The following is a 13,846-nucleotide window of genomic DNA, read 5'->3' on the forward strand; positions in this document are numbered from 1 at the left end:
ACACATAGATAATGTATTCCAAAAAGCATGTTGTACTATGATTCTTGAGAAAGCTACTGCATAAACACCTTTGTTTCTCAGAGAATTAAGACTGCAAATATTGACTGCAAAAAAAAATGACTGGAGTACATTTAGATTTAGCAGAAAAATTTTCACTAGTTTGTCAATTCATGTTTATTTTCCAAACTATAAAGCTTATTAATGAAATAAGCCAGAAACACTATAAAGAATTTGGATAAAACTAGTATCCTGCTAATATCTAAATGACTATATTTGTAAAAACCTGATGCTTTAAAACTGTTTCTGGATCAGAGTTTGTCAACTTTTTGTTTAAAAGGCCAAATAGTAAATATTTTAGGCTTTGTGGGCCAGGTAATCTCTGTCACAACTACTCAATTATGCTGTTGTAACACTATAGCAGACATAGACAATATGTAACTGAATGAAAGTGCCTGTGTTCCAATAAAACTTTATTTACAAACACAGGTGGCACACCAGATTAGTTATATGGGCAATGGCTTCATGAACCCTTGGTTTGCTAGCAATATAAAGAGATGTATAAATTGAAATTAATTACTATGCCTTTCTAATTGTCCTGCATAAAAGGTATTTACTTTTATGCAGGAAAACAATGATATAACTCTAGAAGCATAAGCTGAAGTTAATATTTCTTATAATGATCACTGAAAATTCTGTGGTTTCTTCCTTGATGATTTTTATGGTTTACTGCATTCATTGATTATTATTTTATTATTGCCATTTTTATTTGCATCTGAAAAGATAAAATATTAATTTAAAATGATTTTCTGTCAGTCGTCAAACTGTTAGAAAATCCAATATAACTTGAGATGTTTAAAAAAACTATAGTGTGTATATTAGAATAGAGATACCTTTTGAAAATCCTTGATATTAGCCAGGTTGAATGAAAATATGTGATCCTTTGCTCCAACATACAGCCTACTCCGTTCCTCATCCAAAAGGAAGGTATGATAACTGGAGCTGTTGGCCAAGCCATTGAAAGTGATCACATTGTTGGATTCCAACATTTCTGCAAGGTAACAAAGCAAGACATTGGGTATTAATGTGAGGTCCTACATGAACATAGACTATTGGTACATGGTAACCCAACTACTGCCTGCTGTAGTTATCAATCAGAGCTTATTCTTCACAATACTAAGAAATATATAGGAACCAAATATTTTACGCTTTGTTGAAATGGGAGTTGTACTCATTTGTTTGCTGATTTCACCCTCAAGATGGTAAAAGAAGAAAAGAAGAGAAATAACTTCTCTATACAAACTAGTCTGGCAGAACCTATTTGCATGTAGTAATGGATTTGAATGGTCAATATTGTACAGAAATGTCTTTAATTTTACAGACTTTTAAAAGTGGTTTCATTTGCTCTAAACCATTATTAGCTAGAAGGATAAATATAGAGGCGAACAGAGCAGAAGAGTTGGGGAAATACTCAGTTTAACCTACTATGTTGTTTGAGGACTCCTTTTATTGAGATATTTTAATACAAATTTTTGACCATTAAATCATTAACTCCACCATCTAAATCCTTTGAAGTATTTTGGAACTGACATATATAGAGAAATTGAGCTGAGGCTTTTATTGAAACATGAATTAAATTAATTTTACCATCTGCCCTCAATTTTTTAGTTTCATATTGCTCTCCAATTTGCTTTTGTTGTTAATAGGCAAATACTGAACTTTAAACCCATACTTTTAAATTAAAAATAACATTAAATGTAAATACTCTTTTGTGTTAGAAAGGTAGTTTTTGGTAATCGCAAAAGTAGATTTTTTAAAAAATATCTGTTTCACTTAAAATTATTTATGAGTATATGTACTCCATCCCTACAGGATGGAGATGTTGAGGATTCTCTAAAACTGTGTGTCCTGAATCAGTGCCTCAGATTCTTTTATTGCACACTTAGTAAGAAACTTTTATCAGCATCCACAAAATGTAGAATGCACCTTCCAAGGAGAGAAAGCTGCAATGTAGATCCTTCCTCTGTCCCAGCCCTTACCCCCTGGAAACACATTAGCTGAGTGATAGATCACTTTGTTTTATCTATTTCTTTGATTGCCATCTCTATCTTATTATAAAAAATATGATCTAAATAGAGGATAAAATTCAAACTCTTTAACTTAGCATTAAAGGTCAAGTCAATACCATTTGAGTTTAGACCCTAGCCCAGTATTCTTCTTCCTGCCTTTCTCCATGCAGGAGAACATCCTCTGTACTGGTCCATTCTTTGGCCCTTGCTACTATAGCTCCTGACTTCTACAACTATGTGTGACCTTGACAGAATAGTATCCATTCTTACAGGATAGTTCAAATTCAACCTCCAAGAAACTCTCAGAGATCTTCTGGGTATAGTTTGCTTGAATTACTCTTATAACTTGCATCATACTGTCAATTATTGCAACTATGCTTGTAAATCACTTGTCTACTAGAACTAAAATACCCTCAGGAAATATGAATAGCTCATCATCCACAACCCACATGGTTTCTTTTCCATATTACCAGGTCAATAAATATTAAATTGAATGACTGTGTATATATATTTACCTATCCTATACACAAAATTGCAAGAATTGTTTAAAAATGCTTTTCTTTTTCTTTATAAGAAATAGTACAATCCTGGGCTGGCCTCACCCCTCTACCCCAATAAAAAAGAAAGGGAGGAAGGAAGGCAGGGAGGGAGGGAGAGAGGAAGGACTGGATCAAGAGAAAGAGTCTCATTCATAAGATTCGTAGCTAAAATAAGTGAAAGCTACTAGTTTCCAAAGAAAATGAACAGACTCTACTACATGATATCTGATTTTAAATGGCATTCTTTTCAACAGTGTCCAAATGATTGCAAAGGATCAACGCTACACAGAGTTAATATAAAATTGAATTTTCAGGCGCTCTGAACTGCTTGAGGATGGAAAGGGGCTGTCACCAGAGGCAGGGGCTAATATCATTGGACATGTTCAAGCATCAATTGAATGGCCATTTAGGAGATCTGTTTATCAAATGAATGCCCTTCATCCCTCCTTCTCATTCTAAAATCTATAATTCTGTCCCAGTACTAGAGAGGCCAAATTATAAGTGGCCAGGAAAACTAAAAAAAAAAGAAAAAAAAAAAAGCCAGTTCAACCAAGAAAATTACATAGATATTAAACAATGGAAGAGTCAGTTAACAGATATTCCAAACAATGAAAATATCTATCCAATCAAAAAATATGTTACAGGATAAATTTTGTAAATTAGTTTGGAAGAGAATTATTGGGTCCTACGTACAGGTAACTTAGAGAAAAGTATTGGTGGCTTTTATCGGTCTGGAAACAATTATACTTTCAAAAATGTTACTACTGAACCATTTAATTGAAAAAAGAAAAAGATACTATTTTCCTGGCATACAGGTTAGTAGCTATTTCTCATTGCTTTCAAATGTACTTAATGTTGTCTTTTTAATCTTTTCACTATGAATTCTTTATATGTTCCTCTCTAACAAGGACCTTTTACATTGCTTTATAACTGAGAGAAGACTATTTTTGAGACCCTCATGGCAGGGAGCAATACAAATTCTGGATTGCTTAGGTTATCTCACCACTTTCCATGGTGAAACTCCCTGGGTTAAAATCAAACACTCTTTTTCTAAACCTAGGTCTGCGATTTTCCAATATTTTATTTTTCTTATTTAAATTTATTATTTTGATTTTCTTATACATAGATACATTCAGTTGTAATTGATATTAAATAGCTTCAACTTTGAATCTACTCCTTCAGGATTGTAGATGTTTCCTTTCAATTTCTGTTATATAAACCTTACAATAACCTAAACTGGTTTTGGACCTAAAATAAATATTCAGTAACGTGAGATGTTTAATATTTCTTTAACTTCTCACATCTTGCCTGTGCTCATATTCAGTCAAACAACCACATGTTATTTTAAAGAACAACCTAAATTTCTATAGAATTTTACTATGGTGAATCTGAATAGACAAAAGCTTGTAGAGGCATTAATTCTTTTGAGGTATAATTCAGTTTTTCTCTGGTTGAGGCATTACTTCAACTTCTACATGCTCTGTCAACCATAAAGACAAGTAAATGTAGGATTATACTTAATGATGCCATTTTAGAACAAAGACTCTTTAATGAAGTATATATTCTTGAATTTGAAAGGTGATTAAATAAGCATTCTGTTCTTTCCAGATTCACCAAACAATTTAGTGTCTTTATTATTTGCTTAATGATAAAATGGAAGATATACTGATTGTAAAGCCAGGCAATAGTTTATAGATAACTCAAGAAGTGCTCATTATTATTACCATTATTATCATGATATGCTATAAGACAATGTAGACAATAAGCATAAGTGTAGATGGCCTGGCAAAGAAAGTCAATTCATATGATTTCAAGCAACAGTGTCATCAATTACAAATATATTACACTCTCCTGTGATGTAGTTTCAAAAAGTAAAGTCTCATGAAATTCAAGACTCATATATAAAGCCCATTTGATAGATATCTATTTTTTCTACTAACATGTTGCAAAAGAAAAAATACTAATTGATCTGTTCTAAATCTGAATGTTACCAAAGAATCATGAGAAAAGAATCATAATCTTTTATAATGAGTTAATTTTAATTTTCATTGTATTAATTTATAAATTTTCAGCTTTGTGTTTTCCCCCTGAATTCATTATGATTTCTAATGTAGATTTATTTGAAAAAATAAGAAAGAAATATACATTTATAGCATCACCATCAGTACAATATGTAAGATATTGAAAATTATTTTATAAACCAATTTCTTCTTATACATGTATTTTAATGTATGGAAAGGAAAAGACAGATGGGGAAAATTACATCAAAATTATAAATAAATGATTCACCTCTAAATAATAATATTGTATAATTCCTGTGGTGTCCTGGTTATCTTTAGAATAAACACAAATTTACACAGATGATTACTTTACAATGACTGAGTTAAATTTCAGAAAAGCAGTGAAATGAATACTGATGTCTAATATGAAAGACCATCCATAACTAGACTTTTTATAGTAGGATGAAGCACTCCTCTATACTTGACCTTCAAATCCAAATAATAGCCACCCTGTTCGTTATATTTCTGACTTCTGTTACATTTCTCTCCTCTCTCTCTCCCCCCCACTTTTTTCCTTTTATTTATTTATTTTTTTCCCCTTCTAAGTTGTACAGCATGAGAGGTAATAAGTTGCTGGGCTTAAATGAATTGCCTGTATTCACTGATGGCTTTAAAGCTTATGACCTTTTTGCACGGCTTGAACTTTGTCCTTTTCACAGCACATTCAAAGATCCCATTTAAAGTGTTCAAAGGCTGGATCCACACGATGCCAAAACATTTTGGCTGCATGATGACCACATCTAGATGTTTGTAAATATTGGAAAGTTCAGCAAGGTTGAAAAATTTTAGATCTTATATTTCTGTGATTTCTAATTTTTTTTGACTTTATGAACCAATAATGTTCCAAATGCAAAATAGAGGCTGAAATTAAAGTTTGCAACTTTTTGTTGCTTATAAGAACAAAACAACAAAAGCAAGTACTACTTGCTATCATTATCATTTCACACAAAAAGGAGGAAGCATTTTCTTTTACTAACAAAATGAGCAGAAACGGCAAAAATCATAAACAAAAAATAATATTTAGAGATGAATAAATTTACGTAATGGAGAAAGTCACATTTATTTTTCTTATTTCACCAAGGACTACTTTTTAAATCTTTATTACACAAAAGGTTAATATCTTTCCACAGATGTATGTTTGCCAAGTACTGCTCTAAGATATACTGTGAATGATGAACTCTACTTCTGCCATTTCTGGCCAGTGCATCTTGTCATTCAGAGATGGAGCCAATATTACTGGATGTCTACATGCTTTTATTTATTTGGTGATGTTGAGCATATTCTATAAATTTACAATGTTTGGTAAGTATAGTTTTTATATGCTTAGAAAAATCTATCTTCTAATTTCAGTCTTCTAATTTCAACAGCAGTGAATACTCAAAATATACATCAAATTTATGTATTCTGGTCTGAAGCTAACTTTTATCTTAACTACTCTCTCCAGCCTGTGCCAGACGCCACAGCATCTAAGAAAAAAAACATATCCCTACTACCTTTGCCCAGCACATTAGTCCAAGTATTTCTTCCAACTTTTCTCTTTCTATTTGCTGATGGTCTGATCTCAAATGTCTCTATCTCATTACATTTACACCAGGACTCTGTCAGATGCTTATTTGTAGTTGATGTGAATAATCAGCTTTTTGACTTGATGGACACCCTGATCAAGGTAGAGGTGCCAGCACTTGAGCTTTGCACAAGTAAACATTCATTCGCAGCCCAAGCCAGGCTTTCATTCTCCTAGACCCCACACAATTCACAAGTGTCCCGAACCTTGTTGTCAGGGAGGGACAATACATTTTCCTTCAAATATACTTGTAAAGCATCAAGAGGAGGACTTCTGTGATATTAATCTATTTTCCACTTTTTATAATATGAAAAACATATACAGAAAGTAAGTTTTTCACAATCTAATCTGATGTTTCAGATTTTTTACATTTAATGGTTATTCACCTATTAATTCAACAGACACATATTCAGTCCTTACTATGTGTTACACATAGACATTGGCTAGGAAGTATGTGGAGTATAAAGAGTAATAAAACTTTGATGGATAGGTAGACAAATGTCCTTGGAGAAGCAAAATCTAAATCAACAACAACAACAAGAAAAAGAGGATAACAAGAGCTAAGAACATTAATAGGAGGAAAAACTTAATGCCATAAGGAGAAAAGGTAACCCTAGGAAAAAGAGCTTGACAATTAAAGCTGGCCATAAAACACATATAGGATTTTAATCAGAAGAAGGAGGTATGTTAGAGCATTCTATACATAGGACATGATTAAAGACCACATGATAGAAATAAGGAAAAATACTAGGGAGAGACATTTTAAGTACCTACCAGGTGCCAGAAACTGAATGATTTATGAGTATAATCATTTAAGCCTCACAGTAACACAGTGAGGTGGAACATTCTCATTCCCATTTTTTTTTCTTATGAGAAAATTGACTCAGGTAAGATAAGCTATTGGGAATGTCTTAGGTCACAGAGGTAGTTTAATGTAGACTCAAGATGTCTGTTCCCATCTGACTTCAGAGGTCAGGCTCTTCCTTCTTTTCTCCATATCTTAGAAGGGTACATTATGGAGAATACTACAAACTGATGTTTGAAAAGTTTGCTTACCTCTCACTATCACATAACTGGCTTGAGTTAACAGCCTCTTAAATATTTATATCACTGCATTTTCTCTGTACTGTTCTTTTTACACGGTAATAACTCTGTCGGTAATCATCTACAACTATGGCTTTCGTCACCAGTAGTATTTTGACATGTTCTCAAATGCATGTCTTCCAAGACAGATTTCCCTTCAAAGGCCAAACAAAGATGACTGCAAACCTCTATTTAGATGTTGTACAAACTTTTCGGAGTCTGCATGGCTTAAGCAGAACTCATTCCCTTTTCTTCTTTTTATTACTGACGACATCACCTTTTGTTTTGTTTTAAATAGGTTACAATTACCACTCATCCAAAGATTCATGTAAACCAGAGCCTCTTCATCATTCACAGATCAAATCCATCACTTCAGTTTTGCGTAACACAATCATTTGTCCTATATTTTCTTTTGATTACCCTCTCACTACCACTGTTCTTAGTTCATCATATCTTCCCTGGATTATTGTAATCACCTTCTAGCAGAACTTCCTCTCCAGGTTTACACCAACAGATCATGCTATGCACTGCCTCCAGAGTAATCTTTCTACAAACAGATATACTTTTGGCTACTTAAAGATGACAGAATAAAGACATATTCACTTTATCCCCTTCCCTTGAATCTCACGAAAAACAAGAAGAAAAGAAAACAAGAACAAGAAAGAAAAATATACACATTAAATGAAGAGAGGAACTAACACCAATGAAATAGCAAATTATTAAGAGAATATATCAAATCTAGAAAAACCTTTTGATATAGGATGCTGAGATCTGGCACATCTCTCCATATAGCCCAGGTAGGATAAAATTAGTAAACAAAGGGAAGGGATAACAGATCATAAAAGTTGCTCCACAAATGTTTTTCTTGCCCAAACAAGCTCTAGGAGTCAATATTTTTTATGGCTGTAACCATATTGGAAAGCATTCTAAAGAGTGGAGCTAAAGGACAAAGGGATCATCATTATCATCATCATCACAACTAACACATGCATGCCAGGAACTGTTCTAATCTCACACAGACATACACACACACACACACACACACACAGAGGATATTGTTAGTGTATGCATGATCATTCTACTAAAGGGTACCACTGTAGGTAAAGTAGAGTGAAGGTGTGAACATCAGAATATCCTACAGGGTGTCTGTGGTGGGGCTTCTTGAGAAACACACCAATAACCAAAATACAAAAAAAAAAAAAAAGTGAAATGAGGTATGTTCCCAGAAAATATATTAAAGATTGTGGAGTATATTTTCAAGTCAAAACAACAATAATCATAGGCTGTGAACTCCTCCAGCGCACTCCAGCTTACTTCCTTCAGAAAGAGGAAAAAAAGTTCACCAAAATGTAAATGAAGAGCACAGGAAAGAAGAGGAATTGACATAGAAAACAGATGATTAATTCTGCTGCCAGAGTTTCAAATTAAGTAATACTAAAATTAAATTGTATTTGAAAGAGATGAATTTGATTAATGAGAAGATACGAATAAAAGACAGATAAGGAAATAAAATCTAAAAATAGACTTGAACACACAGATTGAAAGATCACTGCCTTCTATTACAATCTAATCTTACAGAAAGAACAATTATGGAATTTACTAAATAAAGGAAGAATACATTGGGATCCATGCAGAAAAATCAAGTCATGTACAAAAGAAAAGAAATCAGGTGGGCCTCATACTTGTTCAAAACAACATTTGCCCAAAAACAGAGAAGCAATTTGTACAATTACCCAAGTGAAAACATATGTGACTCAATAATTTTACACCCAGAAGCTTGTCATTCAATTAAGAGAGGCAGCATCAGACATTCTCAAACATGCAAGGCTTAAAAAAATAGAGCACCCCTTCAAGAAACTATAGCAATCACAACTTCTTGATAATGAAATTTATCCAGACACGGCATGAATCAAAATCATTGAGCACCGATATTAATCACTTGCCTCCTTAAAACCTGCCTAAAGATTGTCAATATCTATGTGATTTGAGTTCTGTGTATTTTCCAGACTTATTATTATTACTATTTTTTTGTTTTGCTCATTTGCCAATAAAGTGTGTATAAGTGTATGTATGTGTATGTTTACCTATGTATACAACAATGTACAAATATATACTGTGTTTACACACACACACACAGAAGATTATTTTGAATTAATTCAATGACGTGCCATTTGGAGTCCCACAGATTAGAATGTTCTTTATCCCCCCAAGGTTCTCCATTCTTCACCCTCACGTGCTTACGTGAATTTATCCACCTTTCAGAATACAGGTCAAGCCTGTCCTGTGAATTCTCTGTATCATGCCTTGCTTTGTGAAACACAGTGCCCTGTACATATGTGGATTAATCACTGTTTTATCTTTTTAGCTCCCCTTCTAGAGTTAAAATATGCTGCCTTTGTGTATTTGTCTAGTTCTAGAACTTATTCCTGGCATCTATCTAGTTCAGGCACATAGAAGCAAGTGTCTCAATAAATATTATTTAAAATACATTTTATTTCTTAAAAATGCAAAAAATAACTCAGAAAAAGTAAATGTAATAGTAAACACCTAGGTAAAAGCAAATGTAGCAATATATATTGTATGTCAGTTTCCATACTAGCTTTTCTAATTAGCTGTATGTGAAGTTCAAATGACTAATAAAATTATACCATCTAAACCCTGTTATTTACAAATTGGCTATAAAATAACAATACAGTGATTGGTTGTTGTTTTTTTTTAATTTATATGTTAAGCACTGTTATGGTTGTTTTACATAAAGTAATCACATGAATAAACTTTTCAAGAATTCTGTTTTGCCAGCAGCATTAAACACAAAAACTATTCCAACAGCAAATTAACTGGTCCTCTGTCTTCAATCTCTCCCAACTTTAATATACTCTTCAAGTCACCATCATATAAATTAACCAGGGCATATCTTCCAAATGTAATGGTTTTGTTAAAACAAAACAAAACACAGCACCTACACCTACCACCTTTACCTTGGCACTATTTCACTAACAAGAGTTGCAGTCCCTAGTCTTCCTTTGTTACCTTATTTTATGCCTGTTTCTACTACTTTCTGCAATTCTGTCTGAAGTAGCCAATTTACTCTTCTCTAAACCTGGCTTGTCCCCTCCTGCTTCCAGTTTATTTTTCCTATTCTTGTGCCAAGGGACAGTTAGAAGCCTTCTCTCCATGAAAGCCTTGAGAATTAGCATCTCTCCTCTGATGCCCCACCATGCTTTGATTATAACAGAGCAAAGAAATGACTGCATGCCACTCCGAGGCTTGAATATTAAGTACACAACTTAGTTCTTTTGATATAAAGGTTAGCATGATGCCATATGGATCCAATTACGTGTAGAGGGAATGGTTAACTAGATACCTAATTAATCATTGAATTTGAGATCTAAAAAGATCCTCAGACTGTCTGACTAAAGTCTGAATACTTGCATTTATGAAAGAGCATGAGTGACTTTACCATTAACAGTTGCAGGGTCCAAATTTAAATACAGGTCTCCTGGCTCTAAATTCAATGCAATTGAATAAATTTTCTAAATAAATTCAGAAAAACTTTTTCTAAAAAAATTTCTGGAAAAATTGTGACTTTAATTTTTCTCATTTTTTGGCCACCTGATCCTTGATATTGATAATAGTTCTTGGCACAAGCATGTACGCAAAAAATAAAAACTGAAAACAATTTACAAAATAACTAATGCACAATGTTAATTTATACTTCTTGGAAGAATAATGAGAGTTTAAATGAAATTATTACGGGCCGAGCCCGTGGCTCACTCGGGAGAGTGCAGCGCTGGGAGCGCGGCAACGCTCCCGCCGCGGGTTCGGATCCTATATAGGAATGGCCGATGCACTCACTGGCTGAGTGCCGGTCACAAAAAAAAAAAAAAAAAAAAAAAAAAAAAAAAAAAAAAGGTAGAGTGCGGTGCTGATAAATGAAATTATTACATGAAGCAACTAAATGCTTTGCTGTTGACAAAAATGGTTAATGCAAATATACACTGCTATTGATCACTCATTTCTGAGTGAGATGATTAGTCAGTATACTACTTAGAATTAAATTGTAAATCCTTCCTTTAAAACTCAAATTTGTTTTATGTTGTACTTTGAATGGTGGGCTTTTTTTATTCTGTCTTATGTCTTCATTATTTATGAAACTCGTCTACAGGCAGTTCTCTATCATCACTCAGTTGATCAACAAGTGTTCATTAAATATCTATGAGTGGTAAGCATTGTATCATCACCAGCAAAGTGAAAAAGAGGGAGCTTGTCTGTTTCATTCGGTAGAAAATCTAATTTATCAGGCAGTCTTGGTCAATTATCATTTTTAATTTTTTCCAAAAAAGTCTTGTCTTTATTCCTTTTTCGTGCATATCTTTTAGCAGTAATACAACAGAATAAACAATAGCTACTGGAAAAAAGAAAGAGCGAAGGAAAGAAGGAAAGAAGGAAAGGAAGGAAGGAAGGAAGAAAATAGAATCTGTGATCATGATGATTCAATATTTCATCATAGTGTTTTCTAAAATAGGATATTTTTTAATTAATTAATTTATTTTATTATGAATATTCATGAGATACAATGCTATACATGTAACACAACGTATGTTTGCGTATTCTTCAAATATTTCACATGACTGCAAAAATGCACATTTTCTGTAAAAAAGTAGAAGCTGTTCACTTGAGAAGTTATTTTATTGTCTCTCTTTTCTCTCTCCTTCCTTTTTCTTTCTTGGTGGGTTCTGTGGAGAACATTCACATTCACATGGCATTCCTAGCTCTTTTAACTAGAATAGGTATGTTTTGACTATGAAGGCTTCTGACTTACCCTTGGATGAATGATGTTTGAATGAGAGTTCCCTGTAGAGGGATGAGAAGGAGATTAGAGAGGAGCGTGTTGAAAATTTGTGGAGCTTGGCTCCTTTTGGGGCCTGTGTGGCCCTGGGTGATGGAAGGAAGATAGACCAAGAAGCCTCACGTGAGGAGCGGCTCTGATTCCTCTGACCAAAGTCCTGCCTCTTTGGCCACCAGGAGTGACTGGTGCATTAGTGTGCTCCAGTGGCCTGGGCCCCAAGAGTAGAATCGTCACCAAGGCCCAAGGCATTGGGCTTCCCCACACCCTGTGAACGAAATTGGGAGCCTCAGACACTCCACTGCAGGTGAGAAGACCCCCACATGGCAAATGGGCAATACCAACATGTCTGTGTCTACTGATGCTGCTGGAACCACCTCAAGATCCAAGGTTTGCAAGAAGATACCCTGGTTACACCCAAGCCATAGCTTTTAAAATTGTTAAAGTCTGTTGGTCCACAAAAAGACACTTACACCATGAAAGAGGTAACCTTGTGTCTTGGTCAGTGACTAAGAGATTATATGATGAGAAGCAACAACATATTGTATATTGTTCAAATGGTCTTCTGGGAGATTTGTATGGAGTGCCAAGCTTCTCTGTGAAAGAGCACAGGAAAATATAAACAACAATCTGCAGAGACTTGGTAGTAGTCAATCAGTAGAAACCATCAGTCTCAGGCACATCTGTGCATGAGAACAGGTGTCGCCTTGAAGGTGGGAGTGCTCAAAAGAACCCTGTGGCAGAGCTACAGAAAGAGAAGCCTTCATTTTCAAATTAGATTTCTAGACCATCTACCTCATCTAGAATGAGAGCAATAAGAAAGCACCGCAGATCTAACAGCCTTTCCTTTGATAAAAGCTGGGCTCTGTATGTAATAAGGGAGATGTGTGATGAAAGGAGCAGTAGCCGTGAATGGACAGGGACTCCATCAAATCCAAATCTTGATGCTGGTGTAAGTGAACATTCAGGTGATTGGTTGGATCAGGGTTTGGTTTCAGATCAATTTACCGTAGAATTTGAAGCTGAATCTCTTGATTCAGAAGACTAAAGTCTTCGTGAAGGACAAGCACTATCAGATGAAGGTGATGAGGTTGACAAAGTTACCATGTATCAGGCAGGGGAGAGTGATACAGCTGCATCTCAAGAAGATCCTGAAATGTCCTTAGCTGGCTATCGGAACTGTACTTCATACAATGAAATGTAACCTCCACTCCCACCACCTTGCAACCGATACGCAGCCCTTCGTGAGAACTGGCTTCCTGAAAATAAAAGGAATGATAAAGAGGAAATCCCCAAGAAAGCCAAATTAGAAAACTCAGCACAAGCAGAAGAGGGCTTTGATGCTCCTGACTATAAAAAAAAACTGCAGTGAATTATTCCTAAGAGTGATGTGTTGAGGAAAATGATGAAAAAAATCACACAGCTCTTCCAGGCACAAGAAAGTGAAGACTATGTTTAGTTACTAACTTCTAACAGCATTATTTGTAGCAGCCAAGAAGTCAAGGAGTTTGAGAAGGAAGAAACACAAGACAAAGAAGAAAGTATGAAATCCAGTTTTTTGGGCTGTCCATTTAGCTCACTTACTGTAGCATATCAAAGCAAGGAAGTGTCTCAGTACATGTAGATGTCTTCTCTTAAGTCTAATTTAACTACTTTGGAAGGCGGGATAGTGAATATTTACTACCTTT

General features: G+C 34.5%; 1 protein-coding gene and 1 pseudogene across 1 annotated transcript in view; one reads left to right on the forward strand and one right to left on the reverse strand.

The window, feature by feature from the left end:
- The window catches only part of SEMA3A (semaphorin 3A), a 200,575-nt gene that overhangs the window by 144,559 nt on the left and 42,170 nt on the right, over positions 1 to 13,846 (reverse strand). Inside the window, exon 2 of the mRNA XM_063100149.1 lies at positions 891 to 1,048. Within this exon, the coding sequence (XP_062956219.1) occupies positions 891 to 1,048 (158 nt within the window). The remainder of the gene's footprint in view (positions 1 to 890; positions 1,049 to 13,846) is intronic.
- LOC134380062 (E3 ubiquitin-protein ligase Mdm2-like) lies at positions 12,489 to 13,782 on the forward strand (annotated as a pseudogene).

The sequence above is a fragment of the Cynocephalus volans genome, chromosome 6 (assembly GCF_027409185.1).
Source record: "Cynocephalus volans isolate mCynVol1 chromosome 6, mCynVol1.pri, whole genome shotgun sequence".
NCBI lineage: Eukaryota > Metazoa > Chordata > Mammalia > Dermoptera > Cynocephalidae > Cynocephalus > Cynocephalus volans.